Source organism: Equus przewalskii, chromosome 14 (assembly GCF_037783145.1).
Source record: "Equus przewalskii isolate Varuska chromosome 14, EquPr2, whole genome shotgun sequence".
Lineage (NCBI taxonomy): Eukaryota > Metazoa > Chordata > Mammalia > Perissodactyla > Equidae > Equus > Equus przewalskii.
Window position 1 is genome coordinate 36,283,505 of NC_091844.1, and position 27,575 is coordinate 36,311,079.

A 27,575-nucleotide genomic window follows, 5' to 3' on the forward strand; every position below is an offset into this window, starting at 1 on the left:
GCACAGACGGCAGGGGGGCCCACGAGTTGAAAGAGAACTTCCTCTCAGTTGCCCCAAGGGAAAAAGGGATCATACATGAAGATGCCACGTGTGGGGCCCAGATGCAAAGCGACATGGAAGCTTTCCTGCCACCCTGCGTCTCATTTGAGCCAACACTGACAGAGCACCTCTGTGTGCCGAGCCTTTCTGAGCCCTTTATGTTAATTAACTCCTCTGCTCTTCACAATAGCCTATGCCCTTGGTATGATTATTATCCCCATTGTAAAGATGAGGAGACTGAGGCATGGAGATGTTATCATGCCCAGGGTCACACAGCAAGCAGGTGGCAGAGCTGGAACTGGAACCCAGACAGTGCACGCTCCCCCTTGGTACATGGTTGATGCTGTTCATGGACACACTTGGGGGCTCCTCTGAGCAGGCTCAGGCAACCTAACAGATCAGTGCCCTTTCTGCTCACGTGGGAAGAGGCAGCCTATGGAATTGCTCCTATTGATCTGGCTCCACTGAAAAGCTGGATCGCTGTGCACTAATCTCAACCTCCACACTCTCCGCAACAGACAATCAAGGCGGCCACAGTCCAAGGTGGGAGCCCAACCTCGCATTAGTAACAGGCCCCATCAATTCTTGATCTATGCAAACTCTCTCCTCATCCCTTTGGGCCTTGCCCAGAAATTAAAACCGACTTCTGTATGACATGAAGAGCCAGAAATGTCCAAGTCAGAATAGGGACCTGTTTCTTCAGAGGCTCCGGGGTCTGGAAACTCAGGCTTCCAGTGTGAACTTGTAGGATAATCCTATTATAAGAGGCTTCTAAATTCCCTAATTGTGCTGGAACGTGGTGTCACTGAAACTGAGATTATACGAAAGAATGGGCTGGGTGCGGTGGTGCCAATGGCAGAGGCATGGGCAACTGCCTTATGCACGGAATTCCTCAGTAATCCTACGACTGGGGCATTCTTCCAGCCCGGCTCTTGGCTTACAGGAGATGCTCAATTAGGGCCCGTTCACCTAGTTGTTCTAACAAGACTTAACTTTATGAGGTATGTGGCAAAACCACTCACTTTTTGCAAGAGCCCTGCCAGGGTTGAATAGGAGCCCAGAAGTGGCTGGATGCGACCCACACCACTGCCAGCTCTGCCCCAGCTCTGCCCACCTGAACAGCCCTACACTGCCTCAGGGGGGCCAGCTGGCTAAAAGCAGCAGGAAAAAAATTAACTCAGTTACCCGCAGGCCATCCCCCAGAAGAGCTCCATCAGTAAATGCCACTTCAAAACACAAGAAAGGAATAAAGGAACACACAGACCCTAGTAGAAACACTGGATTCATTTTTGAGGACTGCTATGTTTTAAGGCAAATGTCACGCGTACAAAACAGTCAGAGACGAACAGTACTCGAACAGTATCTATGACAACAGGTTAGAAGAGAACAGCGGGGAGACATCTTCAGACAATGAGAAAGCGGGATTTTCGCCAGCCGGGTCTGATTCCTCTCGTGGACTGAAAAATGAGAAAAGCAGCACCTTCTTCCTCCCAGGGGAAGGGGTGTGCTCATCATTGGGATTGTATACGGAAGGGCCCTGCTCCAGGCCATGCACTCTCCTCACTGCATTTCCAGGTCCAAGAAAGAGGCTGTGCAGTCACTGGGTCTCATTGTCCAGCTCTAATTTCCACATTTTGTGAAATTCATCTTTAGAAACAGGAACTCCAGGATGCCCAAGCCACACAACTTCCAGTTAGTTCACCTCTGGCCACATTCAAACTTGCTTGGATTGGAGCCAAACAACATACATACACACATAAATATGTATGCGTATACGTGTACATATAGAGCCATATATATGTGGAAGAAGGACAGATGAGATGCACTGAAACCTGAAAAACAGTGAATGTTCATTCGCAGTTTGGAATCAAATAAGGTGATTGTTTCCCCTTTGAAAACAGAAAGGTTATCAGCAACAAGCTGTGGCCGGAGGGTGAGTTTCCAGGGAGGCACCTCTCGACTCAGTCCCTCGTCATTCCTGGCTTCACAGGAGGTGGGAGTGGCTCAGCTGGTTTTGAGTTGGAGGGAGTTGGGCCTTCCCACCTGGCCGGGCCAGCTCTGTGCCCTTGGCTCTTCCCCACCCCTTCTGCTCAGGCACACGCCCCTCATTTTAATATGAGGGCGCTCAACTGTCTCTGTCCTGTCCGCCCATCCTCAGCACAAGGGGACACACATCGCAGTGGTGTGTTCCCTTCCTATAGGGCCCGGGTGACAGCAACACCACAGCAACAGGGAAAACAAGGGAATGAACGAGGCTGAAAGTGTGGGAGCTTTAATGGCCTGTTGTGGGGTGACAGACACACTACCTAGGTCTGGGAGTCACGGAAGTCAGGTACCGGGAAGCGTGGAAGGCGGGGTAGTGAACTCACGGACACTTGAAGGACATCCGGGAGAGGCAGCGCTGATGCTGTCACAGAACTACGGGGAGAACGAGTGGCGTGATAACACTGCTAATGCACACGGAGGAGGCCCTGCTCATCAAAGCTGTTCTGCCCAGGAGAACGAGGCCTCCAGGAGAAAGGTACCACTGGTACCGAATCAGAAGAGCAGAGGGGTGTCAGCACTCGCTATCCAAGAAGGGAGACGGTCGTTCTCATGGACCCACTCAGTTCGCCTCACCAAATCCCTCTGAGGTAGGTAAGAGGCAGGTGACACCAACCCATTTTACACACGGGGTAAAGTGAGGCCCCAGGACTCGCTGCAGGTCACACCGCGGAACAGCTGTCTTGTGCCTTTTCGGTCTTCCCTGTCCCTGGCAATGCTGGTCTTCTCTACAACACCCCCTCACCTAGATTCAAACCAAGTCCACGGAAATCAGCCCAAGCCAGGGGATCTGGGGATGGGGGCACCCCATTCCAATGAGTGGGTGGGTTTGTGTTTTATTTTTTAAATTTTTTGCTGCAACACAGCTTTGTAGGCAGGGTCTAGTTGAACTAAAATAATAGATTGATAAACCAACAAGGGTCCTGAACACGCCGACCACATCACACCCCCCAAGAGGAGAAGGCCTCTCTCTGGCCTGTTGCCAAATCAGAGTGGCTGGGGATAAAGCCACAGTGCTGTCAGAGGCCCGGGTCACGGAAGCAGAAAACTTCCCCAGGGCTGGGAGGAGAGTGGGGACAATGGTGTGTGTGCATCCTGTCATCCTGTCTTGATTAGGGTGCTTCCTTTCCCTCTGCAGGCTGCGTTCCCCCCTCCTGTCTTTTACCTCCGAATTTACATTATTTACTCAATGACACTGACCAGAGACCCTAGCAGTGCTAACACCACCTGGAATATTTCTAACCTGACAACGCGCAGCACATACATCCAGCCCACCACCGGCCATCGGTGACCCAGAAGCCAGCCACACCCAGCACACACTGAACACCTCAGTCCCAGCTCAGCGAAGTCCAGCCAAGGCTAAGAATTTGGGAACTTTTCCAACTACTTCGGCTCACAAGGCAATGTGACAGATGACTGCAAACCCCTAGGTCTGCCGGGGAAGCACCCAGCGCAGAGCTGACTGGGTGCGACGAGGCGTACACCAGCATCTTCCCAAACTTTAACCACCAGGTCCCGGTGAGACTGTTATTTCCAGAGCCTGGTAGCCCGAGGGCATGTTTCCAAACAGAGCCCGGGTGCACACACGGTGGCACCTGGACATGGATCAGGCCAAACATCAGTGTCCTGGTCCTCGGCAACCAGTTCCCGCTGGGAAGCCCAGTGCCTGTGTGAGAAGTAATCCTCAAACTGGTGACGGGGCCAAAGCATTGCTGGGAGGCTAAAAGTCAGAGAGGGCGTGCCAGTGTCCCGCGGCTGCACTAACAGGGCGGGGCACCACTGCGGGCAGGCCAGCCCGACGCCCGGCCCCATCACAGAACCGACTCCTTTGATTCCAGTTCTGGGGCGCTGGCTGCAGGGGCAGCGGGCTTCTGGTGGGTCACCAGAGGCGACGTCTCCTCCTCCGACTTGCAGTTGGGGATGGCTTCCACTTTCACCTCACTCAGTTCCTGCGCCCCTTTCTTCATGGCTTTCTGATTCAGGTGGTGGAGAATGCCCGCACCCAGGGCGTCCCCTTCCACATTCACCACGGTGGTGGTGCGGTCCCTGGGAGAAAAGAAAAAGGCAAGTAGAAATACCATATGATCCACCTATCCCACTACTGGGTATTTATCCAAAGAACGTAAAATCAACAATTCAAAGGATTTATGTGCCCCTATGTTCATCGCAGCGTTATTCACAATAGCCAAGACATGGAAGCAACCTAAGTGCCCATCAAGAGATGAATGGATAAAGAAGATGTGGCATATATACACAATGGAATACTACTCAGCCATAAAAAAGGACAAAATCGTACCATTTGTGACAACATGGATGGACCTTGAGGGTATTATGCTAAGTGAAATAAGCCAGACAGAGAAAGACAAACACCATATGATTTCACTCATATGTGGAAGATAAACAAACACAGGGATAAGGAGAATAGATTGGTGGTTACCAGAGAAGGGGGCCAGGGGAGGGAGAAAGGGGTAAAGGGGCAGATACGTATGGTGATGGATAAAAACTGGACTGTTAGTGGTGAGCACAATGCAGTCTATACAGAAACTGATATATAATAATGTATACCTGAAATTTACAAGATGTTATAAGCCAATATGATTTTAATAAAATAATTTTTTTTTAAAAAGGAAAAAGGCAGGCATTACAGCTGATGCTGCCTGCAGCAACCATGGGGGCGGCCCAGTCACAGCAGGCTGAACAGCCACTGGAGAAGCTGTGACCCTGAGGGGGCCCTGCTGATTCCTGGAGAGCATGCTACTGAGGGCATAAGGCCTCATTTTACTCTAAATTGATTTTCTTTAAATACGTTTATTCTTATGAAAGTAACAGACCTTCACTGTAGAAAACTTAGAAAAAAGGGAAATATGAAGAAGAAAACAAAAGTGCCCCCCCAATACTCCACCGCTCTGAGCGGTCAGTACCCATTTTTTGACCTGTTTCCCTGCAGTTACTTTCTATGTGTGTATCCTATGTGGGATAGGCCCGTCATATAAAAGTCGCAGATGACTGGGATAATAACAGATACAGTTTTGCGTCCAGCTTGTGCCCCACTCACTCTCACACTGTGGGAGCTTCCCCTCTTTTTCTCACTGTGACACTGCATCTCTACTGAATATTAATCTTCATGTGAATCCACGGCTGTTGGCAAACACCGTCTCACAACAAATAGCACTGTCCTTTCCAGAAGCTTGTCTTCCCATAGATTAGCCCAATAGCCACCCTCCGTCCCCGGGGCTCAGAGGAAGTATTGTGCCCATTTTGAAGAGAGGGGAAAATGTGCAGTTGCCTGAGGGCACGGAGAAGCTGAGGGCTGCGGCATCACAGGCCACAGGGTGGCGAGGGCTCGTGTGACCTCACATCTCCACCGGGCAGCCCGCTGGTGCCCTATTGCCCTATTCCTGCCTCAGCACCTCTCAGAGGCCTGCCTTCCCCATGCGGAGGAGGCTGCTGGCGGAGGAAGGAGACAGGGCCTCTGGTCCTGTCTAACTCACCAGCTCCGGGACTGAGTTCCCTCTGATGAGTTGTCTCGACAATGCTGGACATTTCACCTTCATTGCTCTGAGTTGCCATAAAGATTCTGAGAAACCCCTTCAAGTTTCTAGGGCTTAAAAAAAAGGTTGGGGCCAGCCTGGTTAGTGCAGTGGTTAAGCCCGTGGGCTCCACTTCAGCAGCCCAGGGCTCACGGGGTCGGATCCCAGGCGTGGCCCTACACACTGCTCATCACGCTATACTACGGTCGTGTCCCAAGTACAAAATGGAGGAAGATTGGCACAGATGTTAGCTCAGGACCAATCTTCCTTACCAAGAAAAAGAAAAAAAGGTTGGAAACCACCTTTTCCAATCACAGTGGGCAGAGCTATGAGCCCAGTGCCAGGCTCCAGTATTTAGGTCAACCCGTGCATGGCTCTGACTAGCCTGGCCAGGAGTGTCTTTCTTCACTAATATTTACTGAATGTTTTACCACATGCCCAGAACTCTTCTATGTGCTGTGCATGTGCTAACTCATTTAACCTCCACCACAACTCTGGTGTAGGTTCAATTATTCTTCCCATTTCACAGAGGAGCAGACCAAAGCCCAGAACAGCTCCTATCGCACAACTAGTAAATGGAAAATGTCTTGCGTGTGGGCTCCCTCACCAGGGAGGGAGCATGTTTTAAGTTTCTCTGCATGCCCCAGGCCCAGCAGAGTGCCAAGCTCCTAGGGAACTCAATACAGACTTTCTTTTATTCGGTGCCCTTAGGACTTGCTACTTACACAATCCAGTCCACAGCCAGGATCAGAGAGAGGTCATGAGTGGGCAGCCCAATGGCCTCCAGGATAATGGCGATAGTGAGAACTCCTCCAGCTGGCACGCCTGCTGCTCCAACACTAGATGCTGTGGCCGTCACTCTAGGGGATGGCAAAGCAGGGTGAGCAATTAACACAGAGCACGCAGTGGGCACAGAGAAATGCAGAACATGGCAACCACTGCATGAAACTGAAAACCACACAACCCTAGATTCTGCTAGCTGAGCCCTAGAGAAATGATTCACTCTCTTCAAGCAATGAATTCATGCTGTCCTCACTTTACAAATGAGACACCGGAGTTATGGCGAGATTGGTGTTCATGAGGTTTTTCAAAGGAAATCACGAGAAAAACCTCAAGTTTTGACCCAAACCTACAGGTGAAGGAAAGAATAATGAACCTACAGAATCGTGAAAATCTGTCCTGCTTTCAGCTCTATGTTGTTGAGCTGGGCAATGAACACCGCGGCCACACACTGGAAGATGGCTGCTCCATCCATGTTCACGGTGGCCCCGATGGGAAGAATGAACCTGCTGATCCTCTTGTCTACGCCATTGTTTTCTTCAATGCACTTCATCATAGAAGGAAGGGTTGCTGAGCTAGAAATGGAAAAACAGCCCACCATGAGAACAGGCCCTCCCAGCCAGGCTAACATAGTACTCAGCTCCGACCCAGGAACACAGCAATTAGCACCATCCTAGTTTTTGGCTTTCTCTCCTTGAAATAAGGGAAAAATCCAAAATGTTTCCAAGTTTCTGTTACAACAAGGGGTTCTGTCAACTCCCAAAGTATTCAGAATCTGATTGCCTAGATTTACCTGTTGTGTTATTTACCTGGATACACCTGTTCCAAATTTCTCCGGAACCACACATTGCCTTGTGGTGTAAAATGTTCTCAAGAGAACAAATAACTATTTACTTTTTATGTGCATCTCCTCTCTTGAATGGTTTTTTTTTCCCCAAAAAAGTAAAAGGCAAACTATGATTCTCTTTTTTTCCTTTGAGGCCAAGAAGCAGAAATGGCTCTGAGAGTTTGGAAAGAGTAACCGTGTCGATGTTCCGTGGAGAAGACCTGCTCTCTTCAGCTGCCTCTGCAGGCTCTGAGGAGGATGGCTGGCGCAGCTCAGAAGTAGGTTCATATCTGCCCAAGCCAGAGAAACTTACCTCCCTAATTCTTTTCACCACCACTACTCCATCATACAAACAGCCATTCAGGATGGGAGGAAACATGCAGTAGAGAGGCAAAAACTAAATGTGTGAATGAAACAATGTGCTGCCATCCTTTGAAAGTTTTCTTTAACATATTGGGAAAGCCCAACCTTTTTTCGAAGGGATTTCCAATAATGACAAGGTGTATCTTTTGTGCTAAATTAGATAATCCCACAATACTGTGGACTCCTAGAGAGCTGAGCACACATCCCTCATGATGGTGATGATGGTGTCTTGGTCTTATTTTCTAATTCATGCATCCATAGGGAGAATTGGGCAGGTGTCATTCTAGAAACTTCTCTGCGATGCATTTTGAGTTAAATGGTTGCCTTCTTTTACTCAGGCAAAGGTCTTACTCATTAGAGTGAGGGCCCATATCTGGGTGAAATAACAATTTGATTGACTTTCAGGGAGAAGGAGGGAGAAGGGAATGAGGCAATCCCTCATTCTGACAATCCCAGAAACCCACCTCCATAAGAGCATTGGGGCTGGTAATACAAAAAAATCAGTTGAGACCAGCTTAGAGAGTTTTCAAGGGATTAAAACACGTCAAGATGCTAGCTGTGCATCCACCTCTGGCCTTACCTGTTTCCACCTTAATATGGCTCAGAGCAGCCAAGGGCACCCAGAACCCACTCACCTGGAGCAAGTGGCAAATGCTGTTGCAAACGGTGCAAGGAGACCCAGGAGGAACCTGAAGGGGTTTTTTCGTGTAAAAACAAAATAAATAAGTGGTAGAACAATTCCTCCATGAATGAAATGGCCCAATATAGATGTGAAGATGTATTTCCCAAGGCTGGTCACCAGCACGACGATGTCCTTCATTTCCACTATCTTGCTTCCAACGAGGAACATGATGCCCACAGGTACATACCTAGAGCACGAGCAAGGGCATTTGTCAGTAAGAGAGGTGCGACGATGGGGCTGGGAGATGCAGGCCCTTCCAGATACAGAACACAGGGACTTTCAACTAGGCGGTCTTCATCTCTCCCTAGGATGACCCTGAGGAATAGAAAAGGATGGGCCCATTTGACAGGCCATGAAACTGAGTAAAATTAACATGATGAATCACCCTGGCTAACGGAGTCAGGACCGGAACCCAGACTTCTTGCCCCTCGGATATATTATGTTCTTAACACATGGATGCTACCAACCCCATAGGCTCCTCCCAAGTGGAAAGGCAAGGAGCTCTTAAGGATCAAAGCCTGAGACTGTGAGCCTGACCTTCCGCTTTGCTCAGGTCTGTTCCGAGAATTTAGAAACACAAGAGACTAACACCTATTTCGCAGAATCGCTGTGATATAAAATTGAACCAAAGCTGGGACTGCTGTGAAGTTTTAAGTTCTTTGTAGTTTGGAAAACACGATTCCGTGGGAAAAAGTCATTAACAATGACCCTCCGGGAACACTCCTGGAGCGTGAGGGTTTTTTTAATGGCAGGAAGGGAAGGAATGAACCATGGGAGGTACAAGAACAAAAGTCTGTTGTTTTGAATTTCATATAAATTGAGGAAGAATTTTGCAACCGTTGACTTCATTTGTAAATTTTAATTATATAAATGATAATGTCACATAGTTCAAATTTCAAAGGGTACAAAAGGGTGAAGAGTGTGAAGTCTCCCGCCACCGCTTTGCCCCCAAGCACCCAGTTTCTCCCCTGGAGATAGCCAATGTCACTGGTTTATTGAGTTTTCTTTCCAGAGATATTCGAAGCAGTATTATTAATTTTAAATCCCACAGCAATGCATGAATACATTCTTCTTTCAAATACACAGAAACCTCATTTGTTTTAACTGTGGTAAAATATGCATAACATAAAATTTACCATTTTCACTATTTTTAAGTGTACAGTTTAGTGGCATTGAGTACATTCACATTATTGTGCAGCCATCCCCACTATCCATCTCCAGAACTTTTCATCCCCCCCACCCATTAAACAGTAAACCCTGTTCCCCGCTCCTCCTGTCCTGGTAACCTCTATTCTACTTTCTGTCTCCATGAATTTGCCTACTCTAGGCACCTCCTATAAGTGGAATCATACAATACTTGTCCTTTTGTGGCTGGTTTATTTCACTTAGCATAATGTCTTTAAGGTTCATCCATGTTGTAGCGTGTGTCAGAATTTCACTCCTTAAGGTTGAATAATATTCCATTGTATGTTTATACCACTTTTTGTTTATCCATTCACCTGTCAATGGACATTTGGGATGTTTCCGCCTTTACCTCATTCTTTTTAAATATTAGCCTCAGAACTGAAATACTATGGATTATTTTGCCATTGCCCTGCCGATGGACATTTACATTGTCCCCAGGTTTTCATCATTGCAAACAACACTGCAAACAGGTCTCTTTGTGCCCACATGCCTATGTTCTTGAGGTGGAGACACCGAGAAGTGGAACTGCTGAGTTATGGGGTGTGCATATTTCAAATTTCAGTAGATACTGACAAGCTGTTCTCCAAAGTGGCTGTTCCAATTCACATTCCCGCCAGCTGTCTAGGAGAATAATCCTTTCCTGCACCACTGGTTCTCATCCATGGATGCTTTTGCCCCCAGGGACATTTGGCAATGTCTGCAGACACATTTGGTTGTCACAATTTTGGGGAGGGGGTGCTGCTGGCATCTAGGGGTGGAGGCAGGGATTATGCTAATAAACATCCTACGGTACACAAGACCGCTCAACAGAGAATGATCCAGCCCAAAACGTCAACAGTGTTGCTGGTGAGAAAGCCTGTCCTCACCTTATCGATGCCTGATAAAACCAAACTTTTCATTTCCCTGATTTCTAACAAGTTGGGCAGCCCTTAAAATCTTTACCTGTCATTCAGATTTCCTCTTCTATGAAATGCCTGCTCACATACTTTGCCCATTTTCTAATTGTTTATTCAGTCTTTTTTCTTTTTCAATAATCAGAACGCTTTATATTAGTGCTTCTCAAACTCTCTTTGGTGAGAGACCAGTTTATTTCTATGCAGCCAGTCATGGACCAATATTCTTATGAAAGACAATAAAAATAAAATATTAGAAAAATGATCATGTGCTTGAATGTTGCAGCAATATGAAATTGCTATAAAAGTTTCTAAACACTATTCTCAACTTCCCTATAAATCTCACTGCAGACAGATAAACAGATTGTGAACTGGTACCTGTCCCTTGGATAGGAATGCTTCCAGGTCGTGTGTGTGTGTATATACACACGTACTATCTGTAAACAGATATCAATTTTTTTCAACAAGTGTCTTGTCTTTAATTTTGTTCAAGGTAGCTTTTACATGCAAACATTTTCTATTTTGATGTAGTCAAATTCAGCAGCTTTTTATGGCTTTTACTTCTCATATTTTGTTTAGGAAGACTCCTTACTCCTAGATTTTCTTCTACTACTTTTAGAGGACTCTCTTCTTTCGTCCTTCCTTCCCCTCTGGATAGTTTAATGCACGGAACAGAGGCACGCTTGTTCGAGTACAAAGGGTCTCTGGTTGCTTTTGCCCTACGGTGGCAGAGCTGTAGTCGCGATAGAGACCATGTGGCCTGCACTTTGCTGACCGTGTGCTTAATCCATCGAGAAGTTATTTCTGCAAATAGTGCAGGGTGGGCAGGGGCTTTGACATCAGAGGAGGTCATCAGAGGAGGAACGAAAGCAGAAAGAGCTACTACTGAAGACCCCACCCACACCTGGTTGAGATCCTTTCTCCATTTAAGGCATTTTAAACCTCAGACACACTTTCCAGGCCACAGATCTCCCGCTGCAGTTGGAGCCTCAGCAGGGCCTGCCTTACCGAATACCTGCTTATGTAACTAGTACATCCCATTGAAGGAAGGACTGCAGATTGGTTTCCAGACTGAAAACGAACGTCTTAACATAGGAACATCACTCTCTCGCAAAGGGTTTCTTTTAATCCAAACTTTGGGAGGATTTCAGACTAAAAAAATAAGCCAGGAAAAGAACTTGACATGTGAGGAAAACACTTTTCCCTTTCTGAAAATATTTTTCTCCCGAGAACAACAGTCATAAGAAGCACAATGTTTGCAAGGGTAGAGTGTCAGATTCTGGAATTTGGGGTTGAGCAAGATAAACACCACCAGTGGGGGCTCAGGATGTGCTTCCCACTCAATTCTAAACTTTCCCACCAAATTCCAGGCTTCTCTCCTAAAATCAGTCCCCAGCGCCATCTGAGAGAGAGAAGTTGTGGGATATTTAAGGCTTGACAATAAGGAAAATGCTTTGTGCATGAAAGGATAGTTTCTCAACAACGAATGGGCAGAAGCTAAAACCCACAGAAGTTTGGCTTCAGTAAAACAGCAGGATGAAGCTTATGAGGCATTGGAACTGGAATTGGTATGATTTCTGAGAAGTTACTTTGAGGGATATGGTCAAATTTTTACTTTTTAGCCAGAAACCAATCTAATGGGTTTTATTAAACAATAACCCCATTCATTGATATTACGTAATGAAACATTTTTGTAAAAAAAGACCATTCTGGTTAATATATGCATGAGGTGAAGATGGATTAGTCTTCCATGCTGTGAAATACTACAGTAAGCGGCCCCTTTGAAGCTTGAAGGTTTAAGATAAATGAGCCTTATTTTATTCAGCACAGAGCAAACATGGAACTCATTGCCCCACAAGATGATATGGGCATCCCATAAAATATGAGATGATGGCGGGAACTCATAAACAAACAACCAATGATAGAACCCTAAGGGGTCACTGTGGGTGCTGAGGAAGTCAGTGATTCTCTGAGGTCCTGGACAAGAGGAGAAATCATCTCCACTTCCATCACCTGCTGTACCAAGATGGCCCATGATGCCTCAACCACATGCAGAGCACTGAGCCAGGTGGCCCCACAGAGTTAATCTAGAAGAGCAGAGTCGGGTTCTTTTTTGGATGGCAGGAGAAATGAGAGGGAGAGTAGGCAGTGGGGCGACACTCACCACATGATCCATGACACCAGCACCATTGTTGCCTCGTTGAGGGCATTGAAGAAACGGATGAGCTCCTCTCCTTCAGAGCCGAGTTTCTTTAGGGCCACTCCTAATACCAGAGCGAAAAGGACCAATCCCAAAATGTTCATCCCTTCAATCTCAGTGCCAACGGGGATCTGTAGGATCAGCGGGGACAGTGGGTCTAAGTTTCAGCAGATGAGTGAAAATTAAACATGCATTTGCTTGGTCCGAAACGCTGACTGAAACGCTATGCCAGAATGAGAAAAGGTTCATGTTTTCTTTAACCTTCAGCAATTTCACAAACTGAGGAGTAGGAAACTCAAAGGGAGAAGGAGTCCGAGGAACTTCTCCTTCAACCAAAGAAAGGCTGGTAGAACTCAGAGCCCCTCAGCCCTGGGGAGTTGTATATGGGGCGGGGGAAGCACAAAGTACCTCCTTCTTCCCATGACAGCTCTGTGGCTGGAATGAATAATCCTTGAAGTCCCTGGTCCCTTCCACCTCTATCATGAAGCCTGGGACCTAGCCCAGTGTCTGGCAAATAATACATACTCAAAAAAATACGTGGAATGAATGACAGCTATAGTGAGTTAAGCCCATAAGACAAGTTCCACGTGTAGAGGTAGGTAAAGTCATCTGTTAATTATATTTCAGGATAGCAGAATGGGTGTTATAAAATATTTTTTGAAGAAAGGGGATGTTAGTTCCAATTCAATGAAATGGATTCACTAAAGATTCCAACGCTCCAGACACTGGCCTTTGGCCAAGCTGGTAAACAGCCAAAGGAGCAAACCTAACCTGTGTGCCTCAAATAGTTCATTCTAACCCCAAAGTTTCCAGCCCTGCTGAGAAAAAGATGCATTGTGGATGCTCCTTCAGTGAAGAAACATTATCTGCTTTCTAAGTGTTTGTCACAAGTGATCTTACAAAGAGCTTTACCTTTTCACGGGTTACGTTTCCAGAGCTCGTGTTGTGGGTCACCTCTATATAATCGGTTGCATACTGTGAGCAAGAGAAAGAAAAATCCACTGTCAGTTCACGGGTGAAGACCGAACCAGAGGAACGGAGAGCACTGCAGGCCTCCGGCTACTCCTCATCATCCATTCCAAGGGTTCCGGGCACTCCTCACGTGGTTGGCCTGACAAGGCCTAGGAGAACTGCAGAAAAGCTACTTAAGACCACGACAGCATGCACTCCAAGAGGCCTCTGGGTTATTTAGGGACCCAAGAAAACAGGGAACATTTCCTCCGTCCCTCAGATAATGGTTTGGAGGAGAAGGTCTGCACAATTACACGCTCATAGTTTGATGCGATCTGGAGAACGCCTGTATTAATTCCATAAAGACAAAGTCCACTTTTCAATGTGTCATTTTATTTTCATTCATTTATTTGTGCTCCACCTTGTTCCAGAACTTATTTGAGCCTGACTGCTTTTCACCATCTGTTTCTAATCTGCCTGAGCCGCCGCTCTACAAAGCACAGGATGTGAGGCAAGGCGGCGTCTTCTGGCTGAGACTTCTGGGAGATTCACTTGGCAGAAGTGAACCGTCTCTGCAAACTTTGGTCCGACGGTTGACTTCACATACTCCTGCACGAGGCACACAGGTGACTCCCTGTGGCAGGATGCTCTATCGAGTGGAATCTGTTATAAAACCCCCTTCCTGACCTCTTTTAAGGACATCTGGCTTCTGAACTATCTGTGGGAGCCCCTTAGGGGGCACAGACCTGGAGGCTGCTTTCTGCCTGCCTTGGAGGAGCTCTGGGCTCTCCCGGCTTCGATTTACCAAGCTTTCAGATGGCTGAGCTGCTCAGATGTCCTGTAATCAGGGGTGGCAGGGGAAACAAACCCCATCCTACACTTTCTGTCACAGGCACTGAAAGCCCCACACACCTTTTACTTTTCTCCTACCTCATATTATATACACAAGGCACAGCTGGGCTGATATGCAGATTTTTTTTAAAAAGACTGTGAGGAGAAACAGGCAAGTCTTCACTTGAAAAAGGCAATCAGATTAGTCCATCTAATATAGACCTTTATATTCCTTCTCTGTGCAAAGCATGGCACAGGGACATGACTTGCAGCACTGCTAAAATGAGGGACAAACTAGAAACAGCCTGAATGCCCAGCACCAAGGGGCTGAGGGAGTAAACTGACGGTCTGCTCGCACAGTGGAACATAGCCAACGACACGTGTGGAAGGACATTTACCGGCCTGGGAAAACGTTCACAATATATTGTCTTAGAAAAGAGCAGGCTGGGGCCGGCCCCGTGGCTGAGTGGTTAAGTTTGCGCACTCCGCTTCGGCAGACCAGGGTTTCACCAGTTCGGATTCTGGGTGCGGACATGGCACCATTCATCAGGCCATGCTGGGGCGGCGTCCCACATGCCACAACCAGAAGGGCCCACAAAAAAAATATACAACTATGTACCGGGGGACTTTGGGGAGAAAAAGGAAAAATAAAATCTTTAAAAAAAAAAAGAAAAGAGCAGGTGACAAAACAATGTGTGCAGTGTGTGTACATACTAACAATATGTGTAGTATAATTATTTTTAAAACGTGTGTGTGCATGCATAGAAAAAACATATCTGAAGGGTGTATACCAAAATGTTAATGGGTAGCTCTAGGTAGTGATTATGGGTGATTCTTATTTTCTTCCACTTTTTTGCACTTTTTCATTTTTTTACAATGAGGATATATTACCTTTATAATCAGAAAAAATATGTGTATTTTTTAAAAAGTTCTAAAATACTTAACAGATTCCTGAAATGTGATTTGAAGGTATTTCTTTTTTTTTTTTTTTTTTTTAATTTTTTCCCCAAAGCCCCCCGGTATATAGTTGTGTATTCTTCGTTGTGGGTTCTTCTAGTTGTGGCATGTGGGACGCTGCCTCAGCGTGGTCTGACGAACAGTGCCATGTCCGCGCCCAGGATTCGAACCAACGAAACACTGGGCCACCTGCAGCGGAGCGCGCGAACTTAACCACTCGGCCACGGGGCCAGCCCCTTGAAGGTATTTCTCAGGTGATGTGAAAAGATGTTGGAACCAGTGGGATATTTTAGAAAAATTTGGGGATTTTTTTTGTTTAGTGTTGTTTTGTTTTGTTTGTTTTCACTCCAGGGGCCCATCTATAAAACTTCAGGCCAATGTTGCCAAGCTTTGTTAATGATACTGTCGCTCCTTCTTCCACCCTACCTAACTCTACAGCAGTCATTTACACATCCTCCTCCCCCGTCAGTTTCACATTTTTAGCAAAGCATCAGGCCTTACCGTACGAAAAGCTGCAACCACAAGATTTGAAGGAAACAGGTTTCTGTTGGAAAAGAAAGCATTTCATCAGTACTATTAAAATTCAGTGCTCGAAGTGCCCACTTTAAGACGCCCATCCTGACAGCCTAACACGGAGTTCCCTCTCTCTCCACTTCAGCAGTTACTGGGTCTTCTGCTTGATCCAAGCCCCGAACTATGCCTCGGCCACTGGGCCACAATAGATCCTTGGAATGCACCAATTTTTATCTTCCTCTCCCTCATGGTACTCGTGGATATTTAGGCTTAACTGGGTCCATCCAGACCAGAATAACTGCATCACTTCCCTTTCCCCAAGAGGGTAAGCCCCACTGCAGTGGTTTTCAGGGGGGAGTGGTGCTGCCCACAGTGAAATGCAAGGGAGTGTTCTTGTCGCAATAAGTGGGGGGCATTCCTGAAACTGGCGGAGTGTGTGTAGGGGGAAGCGCCAGGGCCCAGCCACTTGTTCTGCTGAGTGTAGCCTAGTCCAGTACAATAAAAGGTCTCAAGTTCCTCATGCTTTCAAATGTATTATATGACATGTCTGTAGATGCAAGCCTTATTTATAATTACCTGAGCCTAAACTAGCTCCAAAACAAGGTAATTTTTGCACAACTTGAACACACACTGAATTTTCTGGGAGTGCAACTCCTGTGTAAAATGTGGGATAATTATTTTTTGTTTTGTTCAGAGTGTTTCCAAATGTGCATCTTCCAAATTTTCTGAATTGTTCATCTTTCTGGAAAATCACATCACCAATGGCAAATTGCAGGATCTGGGTCCTCAGTTGCAAACACCAGCATCAAGTATCTGTCTGCATTTATAGCTTTTTATTTTATATTTTATTTATAGCTTTTTATAGCTATAAATTTATAGCTGCATTTATAGCTGTCTCATTAATGGTGACTCTAAATTCAGAATTAAGCACCTAACCACTTTCTTTTACATATTGAAACACATTATTTTTTATTATAAATTACTCTTCTCTTGTCTTTGATATTACAGTTAAGACAGATGTTTTGAGATTACGTGTGTAGGTAAATTCTACCTACATTTGAATTGAAATACCTGGATTTCATTTCAAGATGAAGGATATTATAAAATACTTGCTACAAAAGCAGGATAATAGAGCTGATCAAGTTAAGCTCTATTTTGAAGCTAAAATCTATTCATGTAAACAGTTTTTACTGAAGGCCTTCTTTGGGTCAGGCTCTGTGCAGGATGCCGGCCTTGATATATAAGAAAATCCCACTGACAGTCCATTTTGTTCTACTCACTTCCTATGAGAATAAATCTAGAGAGTAAAAGACTCTGGACCCTCCTTTACAATTTGTGCCAAACTTATCCGCGAATTCTTACTTTGTGGTTGAGTTGTTCACCTAGCACTAGCATCTCTAGGCAACTATTTGCAGTGCATTTGGTTTCAGAGGTAGGCAGTTCTGACTGCAACCCAGCTTGGCAAGCAGAGGCTAAGATGGACTGCCAGTAGTCACACCTTTGTGTAATACCCTCCCTTGAGTGTGGGTGGGGCCTATGACTTGCTTCTAACCAACAAAATACAGTAAGGGTCATGGGATGTCACTTTCATGATTTGGTTACATAAAACTGTGGCTTCCATCTTGCCAGAAAACGCTCTTTATTCCTGCTGAGCTTGCATGTTTGATGTTGGAAAGGCCCATGTGGCAAGAAACTGAGGGTGGCCAGTGGCCAACAGCCAACTAGGAAGTGAAGCTCCCAGTCTAAACTTCAAGGAACTGAATTCTGCCAACAACCATGTGACCTCAGGTGAATCCTTCCCTAGTTAAGCCTTTAGATGAGACCTCAGCCATGGCCAACACCTTGATTGCAGCTTTGTAAGAGACTGAAGCAGAAGACCCATGCCAGGATTCTTGACTCCACTGATACAGTGAGATAATTAATGTGTGTGATTTTAAGCTGCTAAATTGTTGGTAACTTGTTAGACAGCAATAGGTAACTAATACAACAGCCAACAGGGTTAATGAGATGCAGAAATGACTTCATTAGTACAATTAGGGTGCTTCCACAAGACAGCCAGCATCTAGAGACTGCAACACAGCATTTCCCAAACTTACTTGTCTATGACCAGAATTGCTTAGAACATACTTAGAGAATACCAGGAAGTACACATCTGCATTTAAGCAGACAAAACGTGATTGTGAGTTGAATTAACCACTGCAAAATGGTGATCAGAAATTCCATTCCTATCACAAACATATTTACTTAAATAAAAAAAAGGCAGAAACAGACTAGCAATTTGCATTGGCTATTCTTTAACATATAAATGAATAGCAACTTACATTTGCCTATTATTTTCACTATAAAGCACCTTTCTTACACATTTCAATCTTGGGGCGTAGGTTTGGTATCTCATTTCCATTTGCTATACTAGTTAGAAGCAGAAACAGGTCAGGAGACAGGTTTCCCTGTCCACCACATCACAACTGTCAGTAGTTCCCAGACTGAGCTGGCCACGGGGTTCTCCCCCTAAGACGGCAGGGAAGTTAAGGAAAGAGCTGGGTTAGAAGCCCTCCATCTTCCCCATAGGGAACAATTTCTCCTGCAAATACCCTGCATCCTTCAGGGATCAGCCATTTCCTCAAGGGGTGCGAGCACAGCCTTTCCCACAGCCTTGAAATGCAGTCTCTTCCAAAGAGCATACACTATTCGTTTAAGCCCTTCTATCTGGCCTGCCTGGTCTCTTTAGCATAAACAATAACCCAATACCTTCTCACCCAGAATGGACCCTGACCCTAACCCAGAACTTGTAAACCAAACAGCCACTGACACATCCACCTGTTTTCAGACAGTCTACAGTATCTAATCTACAAAACCCAACATGAACAGAGGGCTACAGACAACACTAGAGGCAAAACAGCCACGCCTGCCAAAAAAATCAAGTTCCTAAGAAGAACACGATGTATGCTGGCAGTTTCTTAAAGTTAAACATACACTTACCATATGACCCCGCAATTCCATTCCTAGATATTTACCCGAGAAATGAAAATACATGTTTGCAAAAAGGACCTATATGTATAACAGCATTCTTCATAATAGCTCAAAACTCAAATGGCCATCAACAGATGAATGAACAAACAGATTCTGATAAATCCATACCATGGAATCCTATCTGGCAATAAAAAGGAACCAGCTACTGATAAACACAATGTGGATAATCTCAGCCACATCGTGCTGAGCAAAAGAAGCCAGACAAGTACACGCTGAATGATTCCATTGATGTGAAAGGCTAGAAAAAGCAAAACTAATCTATAGTGATAGAAAGCAGAATTTTCTCTCCAAAACTGCCTGGGGCCAGGGGTGGAGAGCGGGGACTGCCGAGAAGGGTCACGGACGACAGAAATGTTCAGAGTCTGGATTGTGGTGGTGGTTAAATGAGTTATCTATTTGTCAAAACTCATTGAGCTGTACACCTAAAATGGGTGCATTTTATTGTACGTAAATCATACCTTAAAATTGCTTAAAAAGTTAAAAAAGATGCAGTGATTTCATAACCCCTCCCAAAAAACCACATTCAAAGGGATGACTGAACTTTACTTCAGCTCTCAGATATTTATTCCTGGGAAGGAATCGTCTGGGGGCAGGGAGCTGAAGCTCGTGCATCCACAAAATCCTACTCCTTTCCCTTGGTCCCTCTGGTTGCCACAGACAGCCTAGGAGCAGGAGCAGTCCCCTCCTGTGCGCACCAACGGCCAAGGAGCGGAGGCTGTGGGAGTAAAGCAAAAGATTTCTCTGCACTCTTCCTCGATCCGATCGTACCTTTGGTGTCATATCAAGAAGGCACTGCCCTACCCAAGGTCCCCTAGGTTTTCTCCAGCCTTATGTTCTGGGAGTTTTAGTTTTGCACTTTACACTTAGGTCTATGATCCATTTTGAGTTAATTTTTGTGAAGGAGGAAATGTCTGTGTCTCGATTCATTTTTTTGCATGTGGACGTCCAGCTGTTCCAGCACCATTTGTTGAAAAGATTATCTTCGCTCCATTGTGTTGCTTTTGCTCCTTTGTCAAAGATCAGTTGACTGTATTTACATGAGTCTACTTCCGGGCTCTCTATTCTGTTCCATTGATCTATTTGCCTATTCTTTCGTCAATACTACAGTCTTGATTACTGTAGCTCTGTGGTAAGTCTCATAGTCGGGCAGGGTCAGTCCTCTGACTCTGCTCTCTCTGCCCTCTTCCTACCCCTCGCTCCTGTGGCTTTTAAACACAGATACCGCCATGAACTCTGGCTTTTTCTTGCTCCTAAGCTCTCCTGCATGCAGGATCAGCTGCTCGTCATGTTTTGCTCCCCAGAGCTCTGTCTTTGGGCACTTTTCCCAAATCCTCACATTCACACAGTAACTTTGTGGGCTTTCAAAGTGAGGAAAACTTGGGCTGGAAGGGATTTTAGCAGTGATCAAGTTCAACTCCCTCATTTTGCCCATGGTAACATCAAGGCCCAGAGACGTTGAGTTGATACATCTCCCACTCATGCTCCATCTAGGCCAACACTGTCCAATAGAACTTTCTATATTTGTGCTGTCCAATATGGTAGCCACATGACTACTGAGCACTTGAAATAGGCTAGTCCTACTGAGGATCTGAATTTTTAGTTTTATTTACATGTAAACTAGTTAAATTTCAATAGCCACTTGTGGCTAGTGTCTACTATACTGGACAGTGCAAATCTGGAGTTTTGAGATCCAGAGTCTGGAAATCAGAAGGACCAATGGTCTTCTCATGGTTACCTCTGCACAGCACCAATTTCACTGGGTGTTAGGGTGCTTCTAACCGCTGCGCTCTGTATCTTATTCAAATCCTCAAATATTTCTTTGCTCTGTTATTTGATCCTGAGAAATTTACTTGAATTACATAATACCAGATATACATTAGACCAAAGTTTCTCAAACATTAGTAGGCCATGAAATCAAGTTATTGGCTCTAACCAGCACTTTATAAAAGATGTCAAACATTAGACAGAACAGAAAATATCAGCATGTATCACATTTAAAATGCTGTTTTGTGGAACTTGTATTTCAGGTTGTGTATGTGGGGATGCCATAATCTAAAATGTATTTCTTATCGTGAGTCTAAGTCAAAGACATCTGCAAATGCCAGGACCATACTGCTAAATCCAGAGACCCACACGGAGAGAGAATGGACAAGGCTTTCCAGTGCTCTAGGAATCTTTGGGCACATTACTTAAAACAAACAGAAAAGCTGGTAGGAGCTGAGGCCGAGCTGCTGAAGGCAGAAGTTCTGTTAGTGGGGCTGTACAGACTCATGCAGTTCACACAATGGAAACTTCAAAAATGGTCCTTCTTTACACATCTGGTACTGCTTCTTCTGATCCTGTTGTCAAGGGTGGTACGCATTTTCCTGTTCTATATGAGAAGAATGTAAAACAATTTACTTTTGCTTATGTATATTTTTGTTCCAGAAGTATTTCCTTTTATTTAAGTTCAAAAATTCTTTACCAAATTGATGAAAATTTCAAAGACTCTTCAGAACAGGATATGGCACACCTGATAAATATTTATTATCCCGAGTGCTTATTGTTGTAGAGCAGTTGACAGGGATGTGCCCTTTCGGATATCGGCACTCCCTTCAAGGCTGGGAGCAGAGGAAGGGCAGAGGGGGTGGGCTCACGCTATGGTGACAGTAGGGGTTGGGGAGTAACCCGCCCTCTTTTTAAGGCCCACATCCAGTTTTAGATCCCTGCCGGAAAAGCTAATATTGGGCCCCCGTGGTAGGGGACCTTTTAGGAGCACTCATTCTCTGTATCAAGTAGCCCTCAGCTGTCCCTGAGAGCCTGCGACACAGAACATTAGCAAGACACTCAAATATAAATTCATTTAATCCTCTTAACAAGTGTAAGTAGCAGATACTATTATTAACCTCATTTTACAGATAAGGAAACTGAGGCACAGAGAGGCTTAATGACTTGTCCATTCAGCTGTAAGTGGTAGGGCTGGATTCACACCCAGGTAGTCACCTTCAGTGTCTGCTCTTAGTAACTACCATGCTGCCTCTCTGGGTTTATGCTCTTTTCAGTCTCTGAACTACTCAGGTATTCTCCTGGGTGGTAGAAGAAATAGCATCGTGTTAAAGACTTTTTTTTAATTGCAAGCTGACATTTTTTCCCTTTAGTGACTAGTTAGGCTGAGAAACTTCCATTAATTTGGGTCCTTGTCAGATCTGCTAAGAGTCTTCATCTTGCCTACAGAAGAGTAGTCCTAGGCATAGCTCAAACCACCTGCCATGGCCAATATTTAGAAGAAATGATTCACTATTCTCTCTGACTGCAATCTAGGCGCTGACATCAGATCTCCGTCTCCAATAGGTTTCCTGGCATGGATTAAAGAAATGTGTTCTTTGCAGCTTGAGAGGCATCACATTCATGCCAGTCCTTGGGGAGGAAAGTAAGCCCCTGCGTCTCCCTCAGTGAAGGGAAAGGCACTGTCCACTGTTGAGAAAATGAGCACAAGAAAAAACAATAAAGCCTAAAAAACTGGGCAACAAGCAAAATCTCAACTGTGTTTACCAGGCACATGGTAGCACCCTGCCACCCTCTGCAAAAGACAGTGGCCCAAGGCCATTCTTCTGGCTGCTGGTGTCCAGAGTCCTGGCTGAGGAGCTGACCCTACCTGCTTCCTTTGCAAATAAGCCTCTGGGTTTCCATTGAAAACTACAAATTTCAGCATCCAGAGGAATGTTAGAAGCCAGTTGCCTCAATCCTTTACATTTACAGCTAAAGAAAACTGAGGTCAACTTTGGAGACCATGAACATGTAAGGCAGGAAAAAAAGAAACCGGAATGGCAGCGAGGATATGTGCGGATTTCTGCCCCATTTCAGAATGGGAGGCTCTTCTGTGTTTAGTTTGAGCTTTTCTCCATTTTCCAAACTTCCCATAGTTTGATTCCATTAGTCCAAAACTTAGTCACCATTCACTTCTTTTTCTCCAGGCTCCATGTGGTTCCCAATATACCTAAAGAGACACTAGCTTCAAGTCATCCTGGGTTCCCCTAAACATTCCTTTTCTTCCCATTTACTCTCATTTATTTCAGATTATGAAAAGAGAGTCATTCCCATTAGCTCATGTGAACTGGAAAAACACAATCACTCTGTGGTATCGTTCCATTTATAATAAGAGCAAGCATATACTGGGCCAGTCCTGTTCTAAGAGCTTTACAGACAGCACTCATTTAACCCTCAAAACCATCCTGTGAGGTAGCTGTTCTCATGACCCCATTATAAAGATGAGGAGGCCAAGGCACAGAAAGCTCCGGACACGCCCTAGGACCCACAATCAGTAAGAATTGTTGCAGACCCATAAGTTCCACAAGGATTGGGTTCCTGACAATCTGTGTCTGTCTCTTTGGTGCCCAAACCATTTCCTTTTGGATGAAAAATCACAGCTCAATCACTAGGGGCACACCCAGCTCTGAGAGTCCTGTACTGTTCCAGGTCCCCAGGCAGCGAGTCCAGGCTGCCCAGGGGGAGACTGTCTGTGACTTTCCTACCTGCCGGTTGACATCCGCCATCATTCCTCAGCAATAAAGGGCCTGCTCCTAGCGCCAGTGCCTCATACCCACTCCCCAGTCTACTATGTCATTTCTAATCCATCGTGTGTTGGGAAATCACATCACTTGGCAATGTCATTCTGAATTTTCTAAAAGGCATAATGAATATCTATTAGCTTCATTTCTTTCTGACTTGTAGTTTCATCTTGAAAAAATAAATTAGAAATGATGGCAAAGAAACCCCACGGGAGTTCTGGGGCACTCTGCCACCAGGAAAGATCACGGACTTTAGCAAAGCTTTGGTGGTAGCTACACTAAATCACCAGAGACTTCTCCCACCCCTTGCAGGTGTTTAAGTTCTGGGCAGTGACCAGGTGAGAGCCTGCTGGAGAACTGAGGTATTTACTGGCAGAATCTCATTTCATTCAAGTGCCCAGAGGCAGAAAGCATTGCACCCTGCCTTTGCGAAAGAACATGCCCAGAGTCATAAAAATGGCATCCACGGGGTTTCTTTGAAGGAAGCAACTTTAAAATTTTTATCCAGAGACTCTCCAGACCTAAGAAGCATTTCCACGAGCCTCAGGACTGTTTCCTCACACAAGCTGCTCCACGCGAAAGCCTGCAGCTGCACACGCCCGTGCTTTCCTTCACGGAAGGGGCTCAGCTCCTCTGCTGAGAGGAAGGAGCTGAGAGGAAGGAGCATCTGGCTGATGCAATCATACCCTCACCTGGTTCCTCCTTGGGCCTAGAGCAAACATTTCTGAGACCGTCAGACTAGCCCAGCAGCACAGTGTCATTACCATGGCATGTTGACTTGGGGACGAGGGGAGTGGGAGAAAGAGAGCCCTGAACTTTCTAATCCCCCTTTTGATAAACCACTCTGTGACCTTGAGCAAATGGCCTAGTCTCTCCATGTCTCAGTTTCCTCAGTCATAAAATAGGATCACACCCCCTGCCCTACCTTTATCCATGAGCTGCTGGATTAAATGAGGTTGGCCATTGGAAGCATGAAATGCTAGCTATTCCCAACAAGCCACGACAAAGGTTCTCTTAGTCCCTTCCTGTATCTGCAGCCCAAGTCACTGAAAAGGCTGCACCTACACTGACTGCTAAGCCACGAGGCTGGGTCACCACTCACTTCAGAAGCAGGACTGAAGAGGCTTGGATCCAAAACTAGAAAACCATGATCAGGAAATAAGATGTCTCTTCTGGGACTGGTGGTAATAAGGTACCCCCTCCCCTCAGCCCCTACCCCCTGTTGTTGGGCCATTGCCCCTCTCTTGGGGATAAAAGAATGCTACTGAGCCTCCTTATGGGGCACCACCAGCAGGTCAGAGCGGGGCATCCACACTCCCTTCTCTGGACCACTGACCCCTGCAAAAAGGAATCCTTTAACCCCATAATCAACTTCCTTCCCGGGGAGAGCTGACTGACACACTGAAGGTAATAAGTCTAAGGCACTCTCAACCTCAGCAGACTTTGTTTTCAGCACCCACCTAAAAGTGAGTCCCCAAACTTTAAGGACCTCTAAAGACTCTAAATATCTAGCTGCCAGATGCTAAACAAACTCTGTGATCTCATCCAAGTCCTAATAGGCCGCCTCCACCTGCCTTCTTGGTGAGAACATTTCGGTCCCCCTCATCAGAGATTTTTTTTCAATGTAGTTTTAGATGAACACTCTCTCTCTTAAGTGGCAGACAGTCATCACATTTTCCAGAGGGAGAAATGGAAATAGCAGGAAGTCAAGTCATTTTGCCCAGGATTTGCTGTTTTTCAACAGCCTCAGGAATGAGGAGCTTTGCCTCAGTGACTCAAGACAAAATCTACCTCCAAGGCCCCGAACCCAGAATTATCGGAAACCTAGAGGGAGAGCCAGCTGAGCCCCTCACTCGGCTGAACCTGGCCAGGTCAGAGAATGCCTCCAGGTTGCAGTTTTCCCATCTACGAACTCCGGGCTAATGGAGAAACCAAGAAAGGCCCGGACAGAGGCTTTAAATGATCCACAGAAACTACACTGCATTTCAAGGGATGCAATGCAATTTCTAAGAAGGCCAAAAAATAGGCAAAGCTAAGTGAAGATGCTTCTCTCCCCTCCCCTCCAGAACTCACACCTTCCCACAAATAAAGCCCCTTGAAACTCACAATCCTCTAAAGTGGTCCTGACTATGGGGTGAGCAGCAACCTGCCCCAAGCGTAGAAGAGAGGCATGTTTTTGGGCAATGGGCCCCACGCGGCTAACCCCAGTCTTGTTATCCTCACATCCACTGACAACTCTTCAAAAAATTGCCAGCTTCCTCCCAGTCAGAGGGCTGAAATAGAGGCGGCCATCGATTACAGACGAGGGCGACCCAACAGGCAAAATTTAACCGATGCTCCCAGAAGCTTTCCGGCACTGCGGGGAGAAAATGAGGCGAACCTATCAGGGGCGTGGAGTAACGTTTTTACCGGTGTAGGCGGCCAGAGAGTATAAGGAATAAAGCACAGGTGAGCCGGCTGCATCTTCCCTAACACACATTCCGACCTAACGGTAAGACTGGCTCTTGCTAAAAGATGCAGGCCTGCTCCTTGAGATTGTCAGGTGCGCCCTGGCTGATGTTTGCAAAGGTGTGGTCAGCATGCAGACTCCAGACGTTATTTCTATATTTAAAAAAATGTTAAAGGCCACCAGCAGCCAATTAAGAATTAACTCCTAGGAATATATGAGGGTATGTGTGTATGTATGAACTGGAGCGCATCAGAGAGCGGTGTCTCCCACTGCGCAAACGCCAAGGTGGGGGACCGTTACCTGGCCAAGTCGAGGAAAGAGTCCACTGTCTCTTTGGGGACCGGAGGAGGCCCCGACACCTCCAGGCCCAGGTCGCTGGACTGAAGGGTCTGCGCGCCAGACCCAGGCTTGATGATGAACGCCAAAGCGACGGCGAGCGCTGAGGCGCCCAGCGTGGTGAGGCCGAAGTAGGCGATGGCGATGCCGCCCAGGCGCCCGAGGGAGCTGGCGTCAAGAGAGGCGGCGCCCGACACCAGGCTGCAGACCACCAGCGGCAGGATGATCATGCGCAGCATGCGGAGCAGCATCTCGCCAGGGAAGGCCAGGTAGGTGACCTGCGTGCGGCTTAACTCGAGCCCGCGCAGCGCCGCGCCCAGGCCTGCGCCCGCCACCACCCCAGACACGGTGAGCAGCACCAGCGCCTGGCGCCGCAGGAAGCGGGCGCAGCGCCGCTCGCGTCCCGCAGCGGCCCCGGCCGCGGCATGCCCCGCGGCAGGCCCCGCCTGAGCGCTGTCTAGGTAGCCGTTGGTCTCGCTGCTCTTCTCCATGGCGCTGGCCGCGGCTCCGAGCTGGAGGAGGCGGGGGACTTGGGCTCTGAGGAAAGACGGGGCTCTCAATGAATGGATCAGGCGGAGCTGGCGAGGCTCGCTAGCTGTGCCCCGCGGGTTCTGGGAGCCGGCCCGTGGGGGACTCCCGGCCTGGACACAGAAGCAGGTGCGGAGAGAGCCAGGAGAGACGCGGGAGAGCGGGCTGGAGCCCCGGCCTGAGCGGATCGTGCCGCGTCCAGCAGTCCCACGGCGGCCCCACGCTGCAGATGATGCAACGCGGGAGCGGCGAGCCGGGACGCAAAGGCGAGGAAGGAGGGAGTAGAGAGCGGCCTGAGCGTGACGCCTTCACACCCACCGCCCCGCCCCGCCCCCGCCCCTGCAGCCAATCAGCGCCCGGAAGCAGCCGCCACGCGCCCCTCCCCAACCCCCGCCCCGCCCCTCGCCCCCGCCCCGCCCCCCCGCCCCGCCCCTAGCTGCCTGTGCGTGGACGGGGGTCGACTGGGCCGGCACGCTGTCCCAGGCCTTTGGGGCGCCTGCAGAGCCCGCCAATGCCGGCACCCACCCCTCCTCCTGGCCCGGGTGATGAGGGCCGGCTCCCGGCGACCGCAAGGAGGCGCGGCCTGAGCGACTGCCTGCGCTCGTTGGCACCTGCCGGGGCCGCTCGGGCCGGCCGGGGTCTGGGCCCTCGGAGTTAGAGGGCCCAGGAGAATGTGGAACGCGGCGCGTTCCTTGTCCTGGGGATTGGGGGAGGGGAAGGGTTCACGCGAGGCTGGGTGCCTTCGCCCCCGCCCGGCCGGAGGCGGCTCCAGAGCGCGCCAGCCTCTTACGAAGGGGCCTCGCGAGGTGAGGGGGGCCTAGGGCTGTCCTCCAGCTGCACCCTCTTTTTGCGTAAAATCCCGTCCTCCGGGAGTCCCATTGGGTTGCGTGGG

At 47.2% G+C, this 27,575-nt stretch overlaps 1 protein-coding gene across 1 annotated transcript; it reads right to left on the bottom strand.

Moving 5' to 3' along the window:
- Positions 1-1,305: 1,305 nt before the first annotated feature.
- Positions 1,306-27,353, bottom strand: SLC1A4 (solute carrier family 1 member 4). The gene is made up of 9 exons (XM_008535433.2): positions 27,209-27,353; positions 26,120-26,692; positions 15,782-15,824; positions 13,454-13,516; positions 12,506-12,672; positions 8,217-8,450; positions 6,773-6,967; positions 6,338-6,472; positions 1,306-4,128 (listed from the first exon to the last, which is right to left on the bottom strand). The coding sequence occupies exons 2-9, from the start codon at positions 26,644-26,646 to the stop codon at positions 3,894-3,896; spliced, it is 1,599 nt and encodes a 532-aa protein (XP_008533655.2). The 5' UTR covers positions 26,647-26,692; positions 27,209-27,353; the 3' UTR covers positions 1,306-3,893.
- Positions 27,354-27,575: the final 222 nt, after the last annotated feature.

Excerpts from the sequence above, each read along its gene's own strand:
- SLC1A4 (XM_008535433.2), bottom strand. The coding sequence starts at position 26,646 with ATGGAGAAGAGCAGCGAGACCAACGGCTACCTAGACAGCGCTCAGGCG. Across the intron at positions 13,517-15,781 it reads TGGTTGCAGCTTTTCGTACG|TATGCAACCGATTATATAGA; the intron begins GTAAGGCCTGAT and ends TCTTGCTCACAG. Across the intron at positions 6,968-8,216 it reads GCATTTGCCACTTGCTCCAG|CTCAGCAACCCTTCCTTCTA; the intron begins GTGAGTGGGTTC and ends TTCCATTTCTAG.